The sequence below is a fragment of the Hemiscyllium ocellatum genome, chromosome 2 (genome assembly GCF_020745735.1).
Source record: "Hemiscyllium ocellatum isolate sHemOce1 chromosome 2, sHemOce1.pat.X.cur, whole genome shotgun sequence".
Classification (NCBI taxonomy): domain Eukaryota; kingdom Metazoa; phylum Chordata; class Chondrichthyes; order Orectolobiformes; family Hemiscylliidae; genus Hemiscyllium; species Hemiscyllium ocellatum.
This window is the reverse complement of record NC_083402.1, coordinates 7,579,991-7,597,601: the sequence shown is the minus strand read 5'-3', so window position 1 is coordinate 7,597,601 and position 17,611 is coordinate 7,579,991. Positions and strand designations below refer to the sequence as shown.

Here is a 17,611-nt window from a genome sequence, read left to right as displayed (position 1 = left end):
AGCAAGGTGTTTGATGAAGTTCCACAAGGCAGACTGGTCACAGAATCAAAAGTTCATGGGATCCAGGGGAAAGTGGCGAGATTGATCCAAAGCAGGAGACATTGAGTTATTGTGAGTGGGTAGTTTTGTGACGGTGATGCTGTTCCGAGTGCCACTCAGAACTAGTTCCCTCAGTGTTCAGGTTCTATCAAGGTTTGGACATGTATGTAGGAGTCATGATTGAGAAACAAACAGACAAACTCAGCAGGTCTGGAGAAAAGAAATGGAAGAAAGCTACAACATGAAGGGACTTAGGGGCACTTGTACACAAAACAAAGGTGCAGCAGAGATTGAGCAGGATGTTCCCTGATTTGGTGTGTGTTAACTATCAGGAGAACTTGGTCAAATCTGGATTTATTTTTGTGAGAGTATTGGAGGGTGAGGGGAGACCTGACAGAAATACATAAATTTATGAGAGGCAAGGATAGGGTGGATAGTCAGTTTTTTTTCAAAGAGTGGAGATGTCATATACAAGCGTCATAAATTTAAGGTGAATGAGGAAATATTTGAGGGTGATTTGTGAGGATAGCTCTTAACAAAGAGAATGGTAGATGTCTGGAAAAGGCTACCAGGGGAGGTGATAGAAGCAGATATGTTAGTAATATTTAAGAGCCATTTAGACAGGCCCATGAACAACAGGAAGAGAGAGGGATGGACCATGTGCTGGGAAATGGGATTAGTTTAGAATGGCATCATGGTTTGTACTGACATGGAGGACCAAAGGCCATGTTCCTGCACTGTCCTGTTCCATGTTCTGTCGTCTATGTTTAGAGAGACAGGAACCGTCAACACATCTAAAACCCAGGAGAAAGTATGGACTGCAGATGCTGGAACTCAGAGTCAAAATGTGTGGTGCTGGAAAAGCACAGCTAGTTCGGCAGCATCCGAAAGGCAGGAGAGTTGATGTTTCAAGTATAAACTCTTCATCAGGAATGAGTTTTCTGCTCCTCGGATGCTGCCTGACCAGCTGTGCTTTTCCAGCACCACCCTTTTTGACTCCGACATTTCAAACTCACTTGGATAAGGATTTGAAGAACATGAGTCTCCAGGGCTATGGACCAGGAGCTGGGCAGTGGGATGTTCTAGAGAGCTCTTTATCAATCATCATAGATACAATGGGATGAATAGCCTCCTCCTCTTGTTCGGGAAACCTTCCAATATAAATCAATAGAAATTGCTGGAGAAACTCAGCAGGTCTGGCAACATCTGTGGAGAGAAACCAGAGTTAAAATTTCAAATCCAGTGATCCTTCTTCAGAACTGTCTGTAGCTGGGGAAAGTGGTATCTATGGTAAAGACAGGTGGTGGAGGAGGGGAAAAGGAGTGAGCAGATAGGCAGAGATGGAGCCCAGAGAGAGTGAATGGAAGTCAGATCATCAAAAGGATGCCAGGGAGAATGAAAAGCTGATAGTGGGGACAATAATTTGGTGAAAATGGTTTGGCTGTGCTTAAAACAACTCATGTCATGACAGGGCCTGAGGTGTGAGGATGGATAAAGCACATGGAATGATTTGTCCTGGCTGTAAAAGTATTTAGAACTCAATACTGAGGCCAGGAAGCTGCAGGGTGCCCATGTGGAGAATGAGATGCTGTTCTTCCACCTTGCACTGAGCACCGCTGGAGTGCTGTGGAAATAGTGGTTAATGGTCCTCTGGATGTGGATGTGGGTGGGATGATTGATGAGGGCAAGGCAAGGGAAGGGAAGTGATGAGGGCAGAATTGCAGGAGATGGGTTGGACACGGCTGAGGGCCTTGTCAACCGTGGTGATGGAGAATCCTTGGGTGAGGATAAAGCTTGGCATTTCGGAGATCCCCTGTGCAGAATGTGGCCCCATCAGACAGATGTGGTGGGCTTGGAGAAACTGGGAGAATGGAACAGAGTCTTTACAGGAAGCAGGGTGTGAGGATGGGGAGTCAAGGTAACTGTGGGAGTCAGTGAGTTTGGAATGAATATTGGTGGCCAGCCTATCCCCAGAAATAGAAACAGAGATGCCAAGGAAAGGAAGGCAGGAGTCCGAGATCAGGTGACGGTAAGAGCTGGGTGGATATCGGAAGTGAAATAGATTAGATTTGATTAGATTACTTACAGTGAGGAAACAGGCCCTTCACCCAACAAGTCCACACTGACCCGTCGAAGTGCAACCCACCCATTCCCCTACATTTACCCCTTTACCTAACACTACAGGCAATTGAGCTTGGCCAATTCACCTGACTAAATTCATCTTTGGACTGCGGGAAGAAACCGGAGCACCAGGAGGAAACTCACGCAGACACGGGGAGAATGTGCAAACTCCACACAGTTAGTTGCCTGAGTCGGGAATTGAACCCGGGTCTCTGGCGCTGTGAGACAGCAGTGCTAACCACTGTGCCACCGTGCTACCCATAATTGATAAAATATTCCAATTCTGGATGAGAGAGGGAAGCAGCACTGATGATGTCATCGACATACAGGAGAAAGAATTGTGTGAGTGACCTGAGGAGGCCTAGAATGAGGAATGTTCTACTTGCCCCACAATGAGAGAGGCATAACTAGGGCCCATATGGGTACCGATGGCTACACCATTGAAGAGGAGGTGGCTGAAGCTCACTAACCAGTAATTCTGACACTGATATAAAGTGGCAAAAGAATCACAGATGTAGTTGGGAAGGGCTGGACAAGGTAAGGAAAAATTCAGTCAAGGGAAAAAGAGAAAAGTTCCCTCAGGCAGGAAGAAGCAGGAACCCTGGGTCTGCCCGGGCAGTCCAGCTATAGATTTTGGGAAGAAGGTGGAAGTGGGAAAGTCTGGATTGTGGGAATATGAGCTTGGAGGGTGTGGGGGTGGTGGGGAGAGCCTGGATCAGATGAACTTGTGACTGTTGTGGACACAACAGCCTGAGACCAGTCAGTTTGGGGGACATTGGGGTGATTGGAGGAGGACAGAGAAATTAAAATGACCAAGGTAATGTTAGCTGCTCTGGATGGACAGGCAAAATCTCCGGTGTGAGATTATTGATGATCATTTCAATCCGTTCAACCACAACATTGATTACTCTTCTTGAGTCATTTAGTCTGTAGCTTGCCTTCTTATCAGGAGTAGCTCCCTTGTTCCTTGTTACATTCAGTGTTAACTCTCTCCTGTCTCCCCAGAACAGATCCTTGATGTTGCGTTGACTCCTTCTTCTCAGGGATGGCTCATTAACATGTTGCTTTTAATTCCTTGATAACAGTTTCTCCTTGTCCCTTTTATCTCAGTCCCACTGCATTTCAGAAAAAAAGTCATTATTGATTCGTTTAAGCTCTGAATCATTACCAAAGTTCTGAAGTTTACATTCTTACAGCCCCTCATTATTCTAAACTTCAGGGGAAACAAACCCAACCTGTCCTCCCTCTCCTCATGAGACAACCTGCTTCTCAATCTCAGAAACCTCCTTTGAGCCAGCACCAATATCCTTCATTATGTACAGCATTTGAGATATGATCTCAGAACTGCCTTGTATATCTAAAATAACATGTTTACGTTTATATCCAATTCCTCTTTTATTCAAGGAGAGCATTTTATTAACCTTCCTGATTCTATGGTGTAAGAGTGTTACCTACCTTTGTGACCTGATTCCCACCACATGTTAGAATTCTGCAGTGGTTCTCCATTCACATATTTCTCTACTTTTTTCCTGTGTTTAGTGTGTCTGCCCTGCCCAATGTCTGTACTCTGTGATCAATACAGGCGAATCCAACTCTCCTGTTCAGTGCTTTAACCAGATGATGACATCATGATCACATTGTGGTTTGTGGCAGCTTGCAGTAAGAAATTAGTTCACTGCAAACATAAAAATAGAGCTTCATCTGCTGTAAGAGGTTATTCAGTGCCCTGAGATCATGAAAAGTTAGGCATAAATGCATTTATTTTCATTCTGGAAATGAGAAATGCAACAATCAGTTTGTGAAGAGTAATGTCCCACAAACAGCACTGTGTTCAATCAGTTAGCCTGTGTCTTTTCATGATGTAGCCTGAGGGATGAGTGATGGTGAGGACACAATGATCTGGGTTGAGGGATGAGTGACAAGGACACAGTAGAGAGCTCCTCTGTTCTTCATTGAAGTAATGCATGTGGAATTGTTCACCTCCACCTGAGAGAGCAGGTCAGTGCAACCTTTAACATCTCAGCCACAAGATAACACTTTAGACATTGCAGCGCTCCATTCGAACTGCTCCGAAGTCTCAGCATTGATCTTACGTTGTAGCCACTGGAATGGGGAATTGAACCCACAGCCTTCTAACTCCAAGGAGTATGTGGTGTCCACTGAGCTGTTGCTGATACCTAACAACACACCTACCAATAAATATCCCCTTATCATTCCTGTTTGTGTTACAGATCAGGACAGTTCCAGCTTCTGTGCCAAGATTGACAGCAACAGAACAGGGAAATGGCCGTACGTTGGTGGTTTTGAGCTTTTGTCTAGATCTGAGATAGGATGAGTGACTGGTGTGGACAGAACAGCCTGAGAGTATTCAGTTCAGTGGGAGAGAGGAGTGAATGGAGGAGGGCAGAGAAATACAAAGACCAGTGTCAGTTCTCAATGAATGGGACAAGTGCGGCTTAAAGGCCAGAGGGAGAGGTCCAGGTGGAGGAAGAGAGTTGGAGGTGGGTGAAAGGGGTCTGTGGGATGGACAGAGGACTCCTGTCCAAAGAAATGGGCACAGAGGCAAAGGCAACGGAAGAAGAGATCAACATCATGTCGTGTCTGAACCTCGGTGAGGTGGGAGTGCAAAGTGATTAAAACTGAGACCTTTGCTGAGTACAGAACATTCAGCATCGGAGAAAGGATAGTGAAAGTCCAACAAGAGGTGGAGGTAGGAGAATGGGGAGAGACAAGTGGGACAGTGGGTGGAGGAAGTTTCCAGAGGGGTGGGGGTACATGGTATCGGGTGAATGAGCCAGAGAATTAAGTCGAACTGGGGCTCAGGACAGCTTTGAGACAGTGTGAAGGGGTGCGGATAGAGAGAGAGGTCAAGAGTGTGCATATGATGGCACATAGCACTGAGTGTGGGTCTCAGGATGTGGTGAGAGCAGCTGTCTGAGCAGTGATGGACATCATGGAGAGAGCTGTGATCCTGGGTGGATTCAAAGCACAAAGGATGAAACTCTTTCACTGTTTGTGTCAACTAATGACCCCATCACCTCCCACCAATCCCTCTCATCCCTATAGCCTCGGTGCTAACACATGCTGTCTGACTACCAGCTTTTGGCCTTATCGAGAGTAGTGGGGACAAGGTAGGAGAGCGGAACTGAGCCAGAACCAGATCAGTTGTGGTCTTAATGAATTGTGGAGAAAACTCGATGGGCCATAGGGCTTGCCCCTGCTATGAAGTACGATGTACATATCTTGAAATTGAAGCAGATGAGGTTCAAAGTTACTGGCTGTGTGGTTTGGGAATTGGCTTTGGGCCAGGAAGCAGAGCGCTGTGGTCTGTGGTTTTATTTCAGACGGGAGGGAAGTGTGCAGCACTGGTGATATAATTCTCTTCTTGATCTTTGTGAGTGATCTGCACTCAGGGATACAGGACAAACTCCAATGTTTGCAGATAACACAAAATTCAAAACCACAGTGAAGAGTGAGGAAAGTGCTGACAGGCTCTGGGGCATATAGGCTGGTGAAATGGCCAGCCAAATGAAAGTTAACACTGGGAAGGGTGAAGTGACACATCATGATAGGAAGAACAAAGAGAGGTGTGATAAATGGTGTAATTTTACAATGGTTACAGGAACAGAAAGTGAGCAGAAATGCACATTGAGAAGTCTTTGAAGCTTGGAGGTTTAATGAAATGCATTAAAATAGGCAAAAGAAATGTTTGTTTTTATTGAATGCCACATGGAGTAGAAAAGCAAGGATGGACATTTCCAAAACATCAGTTTGAGCCCAGCTGCAGACACATGACCAATTCTGTGCACTATCCTTTAAGGAAGATGTTTTTGTACAAAGCAGATGAATCGAATGGTTCCAGAGAAGAGAGACTTCAGTTCTTTGGAGGAACTGGTGTTGTCTTTACAACAGAGAAGATTCAGGGGAGATTTGACTGGGCTGTGCCAATTCAAGAAGAGTCTTTCGAAAGCAAGTCATGACCAACTGTTTCCAAAGGCAGGACAGTCAGTTAGTAAATGGATCCAGGTAAAGGTGGTGATGAAAGAACCAGAGGTCACATGACAGACTCAATGCAGCAGATCCAGGAAAGGACACGGGGTGTGTGACTAATTTCAATAGATTTTTCAAAGGGCCAGCCCAGGCACAGGGGGCTGAGTGGTCTCCTCCTGTTATGTATAATGCAGTACAACGGGAAGACAATATTTCCTCTTTTGCTGCCACACTGGAGTGGCATTCCATAAGAGACATGTGTGACATAACAGAGTTAACTCTGATCTGTACCTGTCAGAGACTGGAACAGTTAATTAGATTAGATTACTTACAGTGTGGAAACAGGCCTTTCAGCCCACCCAGTCCACACTGACCCTCCAAAGAGCAACTCACCCAGACCCATTCCCCTACATTTACCCCTTCACCAAACACTATGGGCAAGTTAGCATGACCAATTCACTACCCTGCACATCTTTGGACTGTGGGAGGACATTGGAGCACCTGGAGGAAACCCACGCAGACATGGGAAGAATGTGCAAACTCCACACAGACAGTTGCCCGAGGTGGGAATTGAACCCGAGTCCCTGGCGCTATGAGGCAGCAGTGCTGACCACTGTGCCACCGTGGCACCCCTTAATGAGCTCTGAGACTCAGAACGATTTGTATTTAACAAGGTGATTGTGAATTGAAACATTATAAAACATCCTGCAAGATGACCAAATGTTCACAAGCTGCAGGAGTTGGTTAATGAATTGAAGAAGTCCCAAACACACACAAACAATGAAATGATTCAAAAATACAGAGGCAAAAGCTTTTGAAGTTTGTGTCTTTGGAAGAACAGAGAATGTGTCCAAACACTGTTCAGTTTCCTGACCGTGAAGATGCAGTCACTGCATTCCTGTTTGTTACTGCAGTTACATGGGATCACCACCAGCTCCAAGTTCCCTTCCAAGCCACCCACTCTGTCCCGACATGGAAATATATTGTCATTCGCTCACTGTCACTGGGTCACAATCCTGGAATTCCCTCCCCAGTGGCATTGTGGGTCTCCCAACATTTACACGGACTGATGATGAAAGCAAGGACTTTTTGTTGCCTTGTGGAGAGCTTTGTTGTCAAACAGTCACTGCCATAGTTTCTGGAAGGTTGAGCTGTCTCAGCTGATCCAGTGTTGGATCTCTTCCCCAATGGGCATTGAGAAGCAGAGTGCCCTCATGGTCACCTATGGGCTGGACTGAGACTGGCAATGATGAGCAGAGCCAGTGATGTCGGCCCTGGGCTTCCTTTGGAGGGAGGTGTCTCCCAAGCTACTGAGAGTGCTAAATGTATCCCGGAGTCTTGGCATATACAACAGGTAGAATATTGAACTGACCAGTGATTTGTGTTTTGGTTTGGCAACACTCAAGCATTGGCCAAGTCCCTTGTTTGCAGCATTGAAGAGATCAAGGGTGGCTTGCTAGTCGGGCGCAGAATGTGAAAACAACAGTGATGTTATCAGTGCGTACTGCATCTTATGTGGGTCTGTTGTGGTCATTTTATTATTGGCATGGATGAGACTGAGGTTGAAGAGATTTCTGTCTGGGCCATGTTTAATCCTGACACCAGAGGTCAAAGCTGCTGTTTGGTAGATTATAGATAATATGGAGCTATCACACAGTGTTGCTTTACTCTGGTCCTGTTCCTTGAAGACATCCGTTCCTGAAGATGTCAAGTCATCCCAAAGCAGTTGCAGAAGTTGGAAGAAGTTTCTGGACATTCCAAATTTTAAGAGTATGATTCATCAAGTGATTAACTGAGTCATCTGCTGTGATCAGGTTGAGAAATGTAATACAGAGTTCCTGGTGTTGTTTTTGACATTTTACTTGGATTTGTCTGACAACAAAAGCCATGTTGGAGATTCCATTGGAAGGTTTAAAGCTGTAGTGTGTCTTTGGGAGGATTCCCACAGCCACAGGAAGTAGGAGAGTCAGGAGAATGTGTATCAGGACGTTCTCCACTAAGGACAAGATGCTCTACCATTCAAGAGGATCATGTCTGAGCTTGTAGTTCAACACCACTTTCCTGCACCATCCCGTTACCCCTCAATGTTTTTAATGTTGGGAAATCTATCAATCTCATTCATGAACATGAGAAATAGTTAATCTTCCACAGCTGCCTGATGAGAGAATTCCCAAGATTAACTGCTTCAAAACAATAAATTCCCCCTCATCTCAGTTCCAACCACCTATCCCTCATTCTGAGACTGTATTCCCTGGTTCAAGACAGTGTATGACACTCACTCTGTAACAAGTGAATCTTTTTGTTGATATGGAAATCCAATCCGTTCACCACATTCCAGATGGGATCTGAGCAAAGATCGATATAATTGCAGTGAGATGTCAGGAATTAAGGGAGGGCCACACCAGAAGTGAAGGAAGGCCTGAACCAGGAGTGAGGGGAGGCCTGCAGCAGGAGTGAGGGAAGGACTGAACCAGGAGTGAGTAAGCTACCCTAGACCTCTTCAATGCTTCTAAGGGTTGTACCATTTACTGTATACTTCCCTCTTGCATTAGACCTTATGCATCACCACATGTCTCTCAAAATTAAATTACAGCAGCCATTTCTGTGCCCAAGCCTGCAGCCTTTATATGTCCTGCTGTATCCTCTGGCAATCTTCCTCACTATCCAAAGCTCCCTCAATCTTTGTGTCATCTGCAAACTTACTAATCATCCCACTTACAATATTCTCCAAAATATTTATAAATGTTGTGAACTAACATGGGTCCTAACACTGACTCCTGTGGATCACCAATGGTCACAGATTTCCAGTCAGAAAAACACCCTTCCATCACTACTCTCTGTCTTCTATGACTAAGCCAATTCTGCATCCATCTTACCACCTCTCCGCAGATCCATGTGACTACAATTTCAGTATCAGCCTGCCATGAAAACCTTTGTCCAAGGCCTTACGAAAGTCCATGTGGACAATATCTATCACCCTGTCGTTGTCAATCATGAAACTTGCTCAAAAGGCTGAATCAAGTTTCTGTGACATGACCTTCCTGCACAAAATCATGTTGCCTCGTGTTCATAAGAAGATATTTTTTTCAAATTGAGTACAGCCAGTCATTAAGAATCTACTCCAAGATTTTCCCTACCACGGACGTAAGGCTCACCAGCCTGTAAGTTCCTGTATTATCCCTGTTGCCCTCAAACAAAGGAACAATGGTGGCTCTTCTCCAGTGCTCTGGGACCTGTCCTGTGACTAAACAGAATCCAAGGATTCTGTACAAGCTCCCAACAATTTGCTTCCTCACCTCGATGAGTCAGAGGAGGCAAATCTCTGTGTCTTTAGATTAAAATATCTGTTTCTGTACCCTCCATTTACCAAAGTAAATGGAAAACCATCCTGTACAATGTTTCTAAATGCAGACTTGCAATCTTTGAGACTGGCTGCTGCTTTCCATCACTTCCTGATGACATTGGCTTCCTCTTTGAGCATGTGGCACCTTGTAGCCCTGTATAAATCTGCTCACTGACAGCTCCTCCCATTCTTCAACAATTACTGTACCTTACAGCAGTGCCCTTTTGTGGGACTGGAGTCACATGTAGGCCAGACCAGGTATGCAATGGGATGCATTGAAGAAGGAAATAAGGAGAGTACAGGGCTAAATCCAGTGAACCTTGTATACTGAGGAATACACAGCATTGGATGAAGGGAAAAGGGAGGCTTATGACAGATACCGAGAATTCAAAACAGTGGCAATTTCTGGAGGATTATAAAATGTGCAAGTGGGAAGTTAAAGTGGAGATTTGGAGTGCTAAAAGTAAATATGAAAGTATACTGACAGGTAATATAAAGAAACATCCAAAATATTTAAAGGAATATTCATGGTAAAAAGACAACAAAAACCATGGTTGTAATTGAAACTTGAACCCAGAGAATGTATGTCAGGCTGTAATTGACAACTGTATGTTGGTGTTCAGGTGTGAGAGGGATGATTTTGGTGTAGAAATCAGGGAGATAGTCTGTGACAAGATTAAAGAAATGAACATGGATAGGAACTGCTGAGTGGTATGGGCAGCAAAAAGTAGATAAATCTCCAGGGCAGGATGAAATGTATCTCAGGTTGTTGATTGAGGCAAGGGAAAAAATAGCAGGGGCTTTGGAAATAATTTTCCATTCCTCTCCAGCTGCAGGAGAGGTGCTGGAGGACAGGAGGACAGCCAGTGTGGTACCTCAAGAAGGGAGCAAGGGATAAACCAGGAAACTTCAGGCTAGTCAGTCTAAACTCTGTGTTAAAATGTGTGGCAGGTCAGGTTATTGAACGGCTAGTGCCCAAAACATCGACCCTCCTGCTCCTCAGATGCTGCCTGAGCTGCTGTGCTTTTCCAGTGCCACACTGGTTCAACTCTGACTCTCCAGCATGTGCAGTCCCCACTTTCTCTCAGTCTATACTCAGTGGTGTGGAAGCTGTTCGAGGTAATTCTGAGGGACAGAATGGATCTGCATTTGGAGGAACAGGGATCAATCACAAACATGGATTTGCTCAGGAAGTTATATCTTAACAACTTCCCTGAATTTTTTTTGAAGAGGTTACCAGATGTGTAGACGCGGGGAATGAATTTGATGCCATCTTTTTAATGCAAAGGGAGATAGATTTTAAAAGAGATCTTATTGAATGATGGAGCTGGCTCGAGGGGCCAGATAGGTAGCATCTGCGGTGCAGGAGAATTGACGTTTCGAGTATAAGCCCTTCATCAGGAAGGATCTTTCTTCCTGATGGAAGGCTTCTTCCCGAAATGACGACTCTCCTACATCTCAGATGCTGCCTGACCAGCTGTGCTTTTCCACCTCCACACTCTTTGACTCTAAGCTCCAGCATCTGCAGTCCTCACGTTCTCCTCTAGGGGTCAGATAGCCCTCTCCTGCTCCGATTTCTGATGTTCTTGTGTCTTCTTGGACTTCGGCAAAACTTTTGACCATGTTTCACATGGGAGAACGATAGCAAAGGTGAGAGCCCATGGGATCCAAGGAAATTTGGGGCAAATTCGATGCACAATTTACTGACTGGCAGGAAACAGAGGATGATGGTTGAGGGACATTTTTGTGGCTGGAAGCGTGTGTCCTGGGGGATCCCACAGGGGTCACTTTTGGGGCCCTTGCTATTTGCGGTTTGTCATAAATGTTTAGACTTGAATGAAGAAGGGTTGATTAATATGGTCCCAGATGATAAACAAATAGTTGTGGTGGTAAATATTGAGGAGGATAGCCTTAGATAACAAGAGGATCTGTACGGGCTGGTCAGATAGACTAATCAGTAGCAAACAGTATTCAACCTGGGTAAGCGTGAGGTGATACACTTGGGCAGGACAGAAAAAGCTAGGGAAGACATAATGAGCAATAGGACCGTGGGAAACACCAAGGATCAGAGTGACCTTGGTGTACATGTACACCAGGAGAAAGTGAGGACTGCAGATACTGGAGATCAGAGCTGAAAATGTGTTGCTGGAAAAGCGCAGCAGGTCAAGCAACATCCAAAGAGCAGGAGAATCGACATTTCAGGCATGAGCCTGAAGAAGGGCTCATGCCCGAAACATCGATTCTCCTGCTCATAGGATGCTGCCTGACCTGCTGCGCCTTTCCAGCAACACATTTTCAGTACATGTACACCAGTCCCCTTAATGTATCGGGACAGGTGGATAACGTGGATAAAAAACCCTATGGGATACTTCCCTTTATTAGTTGAAGCATAGAGTTTAATTCAGAGCAGTGAGGTTATGCTGGAACTGGATGAAAAATTGGTTAGGTCACAGCTAAAGAATTGTGTGAAGTTCAGGAATCCATATTATGGGAGGGATCTGGAGAGGGTACAGAGCAGATTTGCCAGGATGTTACCTGGGCTGGAGAGTTTCAATTCTGAAGAGAATTTGGATAGATTGTTTTCTCCAGGGAGGAGGAGATTGAGAGGAGACATGATTGAAATGCTTAAAATTATGAGGGACATAAATACGGTTGAATTGAAAATTATTTCCCCATGATGGAGTGATCAGTGACCATGGGGCATTAATTTAATGTACAGGGCAGGGTGTTTGTTTTTATTCATTCATGAAACATGTATGTCACTGGCTGGCCAGCATTCATTGGCCATCCCTTGTTGATCTCTTGAGAAGATGGCGATGAGCTGCCTTCTTAAACCGTTCCAATCCATGTGCTGGAGGTAGACCCATAATGTCTTTAGGGAGTGAATTCCAGGATTTTGACCGAACACGAGTGATGATATATTTCCAAGCCAGGACGGTGAGTGCCTTGGAGGGGAATTTGCAGGTGGTAGTGTTCCCATTTATCTGCTGCCACTAAATGTTTAGCTGGATGTAATCGTGGGTTGGGAAGGTGATGTCTCAGGATCTTTGATGAATGTTAGAGGTTTATCGGAGATGTGAGGGAAACCTTTTCACTCGGAGGATGGCGGGAATCTGAAAGTCATTGCTTTTAAGGGTGACACAGGCATGAAACCCTCATAATGTTTAAGGTCTGTTTAGGTGCAATGTCGATGTATAAAGTATTGGGGCAACTGCTCGATAATAGAATTGGAATGGGTAGATGGTTGGTTTTGACCAGCATGGACTCAATGGGCCAAAGGGCCTTTTACTGTGCTCTACATCTCTATCACTCTATGATTAAGACCATTAGGGGTCGTGTGGTACAGTGGTAATGTCCCTCCTTCAAAGCCAGGAGGTCTCCGTGAAGTCCCACTTGATCCAGAGGTGTGTAATAATATCTCCAATCAATGTGTTTGGAAAATATCTCCAAGAAAGTATTACTCACTTGAAATACCTGGGAATGGGTGTCAAAGTGCCACATCTTAGCATGGTGAGGGGATGGTAAGTGGGTTCTGGAAGGGGGAGCATAAAAGGTATGCCTTAGTAAGGGACACACTTTGAATTTAACCCCCAATAAGTTCCCTCATGTAAACTGTGATCCCCAATATCTCTGAGACACTGTGAAACGTGATTCTTTAAAATCATGTTCCGCCTGGATGTACATTGTGGAGGAGCAGGATGTGTTTCCCTCTGCAATGGAGGGGATTGGCTCAGAGTGCTGGGTGCAGGGTTTGTAACCTGAACTATGGGACTGTGGGAAAATTGGAAACCCTGGGGTAGGGTTGGGAATCGTGGAATGAGGAAACCCATGGGAAGGCATCTGAGACTTCCCGACTTGGAGAATGTGGAAAGATCGTTTATGCTCTTCTTTTCTTGAGAATTTCAATCAAATCATCCCAACCCTTCCAGTGTAACAGGATACAAACATAATTTGTGATCCCACACCTTGTAATTTAACTCTGTGAGACCTGATGTCATCATTCTGCACCACACTCTTTCTCAGGTCAGAATATCCTTCCCAAGGTGTAGTGCCCAGAACGGCTCGTGAATTGAAAAAGGCATAAAATTAAAGATTATCCTTCTCAGGTTCAAATTCTTCCACAGCATTGGGTCTGTCATCCTTATACACTCACAATACGGGCGGCACGGTGGCACAGTGGTTAGCACTGCTGCCTCACAGCCCCAGGGACCTGGGTTCAATTCCCGACTCAGGCGACTGACTGTGTGGAGTTTGCACGTTCTCCCCGAGTCTGCGTGGGTTTCCTCCGGGTGTTCCGGTTTCCTCCCACAGTCCAAAGATGTGCGGGTCAGGTCAGGGTCATGCTAAATTGCCCATAGTGTTAGGTAAGGGGTAAATGTAGGGGTATGGGTGGATTGCGCTTCGGTGGGTCGGTGTGGACTTGTTGGGCCGAAGGGCCTGTTTCCACACTGTAAGTAATCTAATCTAATCTAATCAATATTTCCAAATCAGGCCCCTCCATATCGCTTCCTGTAAATGTAAACTCACCATAGTCCCAGAGGGCATCGGACTGTTCTCTCATTAGAGAGGAAAAGCTAGGCAAACGTGAGGACTGCAGGTTCTGGAGATCAGAGTCTAGATTAAAGTGATGAAGGGATTTTGCCCGAAATGTCGATTTTCCTGCTCCTCGGATGCTGCCTAACCTGCTGTGCTTTTCCAGCACCACTCTAATCTACGCTCATTAGAGAGAGATGTGTGGTGGTGGTTTCACCGGACTGTCATAGTAACATCACTGGGGTCTAATTTTCAATCTCCAAGACTGTGAGAATCCCTGTCCAAACCTCTCCAACTCTCTCTCCCCCTCTTAAGTCGCTCCTGAAGACATGTGTGTTGGAACACCACCTGTCCAAATAACTCCGAATATGGTTTGATGTCTGATTCTCATGCAGTTCATTGAACATTTTCCAATGGTAAAGCTGTGATGTGAATCCAGGGTTCTGTATGATTCTTTGATTCTAGAGTCAGAAAGCGAATGCAGTAAGGCAGTTTCAGAGTGAATCCTGTTTGTATTACAGCTCAGCCTGACTCCTGTCCCTATGCCAGCATCGTGTTTGACAGCAACAGAAAAGGTAACCAGCTACATACTTTTTTTCCCACATCGTGATATTTCTAAACATTTAAAATACATCCTCCTCACTAACAGACTATTCTCTTTCATTTCAAGGTGACAAGACTCTCCGGGTTGCTGATTCAGAAGAGAGTGAGTCAGGTTTGTCCTTTCCGAATCCTAATCCTAATTCTTTCTCCTTTCCCAATCCCTGAAGCCCATTCTCTGATGTGTGGGACAGTGCTAGTTGGGCCTGGGTGATCCATTTCCTTGTTATTTGAGACCCCAACTTTGGGTGGCGCCATTATGGAGATTTGATCACATGACCTTAAAGCCCCATTCCCTCACCAGGGTGCTGTTGTCATTGGCCCGTCAGTCTATTCATCTTCAATAGGATGTTCCTTTACTCCACCAATCAGAAAGCAAACAGTCTCTCCACTATCCCATTGGATGATACTTGACTGTCTCTCAAAAAGCTTGTCTCTCCCAATGTATTTGTGAGCGTCATCAAGAGAATGAGGGGAAAATGTACAACTGATGGAGTAAATATTTCCCTTTCCTGTAACTACTCTGATAGTGATGGGACTGATATTTGGGTAAATATGCCCCTTTCCTGTATTTATCTTTAAACTGAATTTATAATTATCATCAGCTCTGATTTCTGTCTCTTTCTAGCGGATGTAACCTATGCAGCTGTGGTGAAGACTCATTAGGAGCGAATAAGAACTGAGGTTGCATTGTTTCTCAGATCAAATTCAAGGAACGTCATGGAACTTACCGGCTCAAAACTTGGCATTATTGTTCTTCAAAATTGTTTTTTAAATTTTTTAAAAATTTGTGCCTTTTTATCTTAGTGTATTTTTAATTGTGGACTGAAACGCATCAGAATTGTTGAAAACCAAAGATTGTTTAAGGGATACTGCACACTTTTGAAAGCAAGTAACCTGACACTCATTGTAAGTGTTGTTTACACAGCTGCTGGGTCAGACAGCAGCAGAAGAAGGTGCAGACGAACTGGAGACATGCCCATGTACAACTGGCGATTCAGCCAGAAGCAAGTATCTGATTGGTCTTTGTACTAAAGATCAGTAATCAATGACAAAAACCGTTTTGCTGCCAATGACTATGTGATTGGTTCCCAGGTAATTGAACAGTTTGTGGATATGAACATGACAGGGAGAAGCCATCCGATCTCCACCATCTGAGGAACTGTTCATCATCAGATCTGTTCCCAGCAGGAAAAGCTACTTTAAATCTGAGGATAACCAACTAATTGTCTATTCCTTCAGCAGTTGCAGTAAGTTCTGACCTTTAATGAGTAAGTCAGACCTTTTATAAACCACACACTCTATCTCTAGTAAACAAGTGACAGCATCTGGAGAAGCAGCATTCTGATCAGCACAAGAATCATCTCAGCAGATCCCGCGAACAGGGATTGACGAAACTGTTTTCTGTGATTGATGTTTATTTTCTGTGTGGGTGTGTCTGTGTGTGTGTCTGTGTGTGCATGCGCATGTCTGTGTGTGTGTCTGTGTGTGTGTGTGTGTCTGTGTGTGTGTGTGCATACAATATGTGCTTGCTTTTAAGGGGACTTGATTCATGAGCATCTTAGAGTTTTAACTAATGTTGTTATAGCTCAATGGTCCATCATTTTTGTGTGGAATTAGAGTCTATTTATGTGTGATAAATAGTAATCCTTGTGAAGAACAGAAACCTAGTCTGTGCCTTCTGTCATCTTTAGTATAAAACTCAGGGGAAACTAACTTTGGTGACAATTCAGGGAATAATGCAACTTGATTTCCAACATGCTACCTCAGTGAGGCAGAACAGTAACCATCCATATGTAATAGACCACACTTGGAATATTGTGTCCAGTTCTGGTTGCCCTACTATAGTAAAGATACAGAGGCTTTGGAGAGGGTGCAAAGAAGGTTTACCAGGATGCTGCCTGGATTGGAGAGCTTGCCTTATGAATAAAGGTTGAATAAGCTCAGACTTTTCTCTCTGGAGAGAAGGAGGAAGAGAGGAGACCTGGTCAAGGTGTACAAAATAATGAGAGGAATAGACAGAGGCAATAGCCAGAGACTTTTCCCCAGGGCAGGATTGACTGGTACGAGAAGTCATAGTTTGAAGATATTAGGTATAAAGGAGACGTCAGAGGCAGGTTCTTTACACAGAGAGTTGTGAATACGTGGAATGCATTGCCAGCTGTGGTGGTGGAAGCAGAGTCATTGGGGACTTGCCTTAAAGGGTCAGTTTCAAGTACCCTACCACACAGAGTGCACAGCACGGGGGTAACCACAGGACGTCTATACTGTTCTAATCTACTTAATTGAACAAAGAATTCTCAAGTACTTGCCTTAATGGGTCAGTTTAAGTACTTTACAGATAAAAACAAATTAACTATCCCAACCACTGAAAGCAACAATGAATTGATAAGTGCATCCTGGATTGTTTAATGTGATGAAATAGCTCTTGCTTGCGGTCTGTGGTTACCCTGGGGAGAGATCTGTTGTTACCTTGTTTAATAACTGAACTGTTTTGACACAATACAATGGATATGCTCAGGATGTATATGACCTAACCCTCCCCCACTTTTTTTAAAAACAAAAACAAAACATGGTAATGTGAATCCCAGGTGGAACGTTAGATTGGGTTTCGAGGATTATTAGGCTCCAACCTTGGTTTCTAGCGGTAGAGGTTAGGACTGTTTAAATGAGCTGACCGTGATGTGGTTAGGAGAAAAACAAAATCTGAGACGAGGTGGTCATGAAGATCAGTGTTTCAAAGACGAGTGAATGTGTCGGGGCTTGCAAGAGATCAATCATTGAAATATAAACGAAAATGAAGCTGGCCTGACTGACAGAGACCAGTTTAAATGTGGGTCATAGAAATGAGGATGAAAGTGAAGGTACCATGAAGAATCTGACTTGGAGATTCTATCCAATGAGCAGAAAATTGAAGAATTATAACTTGGTTAAATTCCTCAGCGTGCAGAGGAATAAAGCTGGAAGAGGTGTGAGCTGCATGAG

At 44.5% G+C, this 17,611-nt stretch overlaps 1 protein-coding gene across 3 annotated transcripts in view; it reads left to right on the top strand.

Moving 5' to 3' along the window:
• LOC132821652 (uncharacterized) overlaps positions 1 to 16,280 on the top strand; it is a 74,900-nt gene extending 58,620 nt beyond the window's left edge. For 2 of the 3 annotated variants that reach the window (XM_060834378.1, XM_060834366.1), the window contains 3 exons: positions 14,548 to 14,601; positions 14,697 to 14,741; positions 15,255 to 16,280. In XM_060834378.1, the coding sequence (XP_060690361.1) occupies positions 14,548 to 14,601; positions 14,697 to 14,741; positions 15,255 to 15,292 (137 nt within the window). In that variant the 3' untranslated portion in view covers positions 15,293 to 16,280. The remainder of the gene's footprint in view (positions 1 to 14,547; positions 14,602 to 14,696; positions 14,742 to 15,254) is intronic. The other variant, XM_060834371.1, reaches the window with a different exon arrangement.
• Positions 16,281 to 17,611: the final 1,331 nt, after the last annotated feature.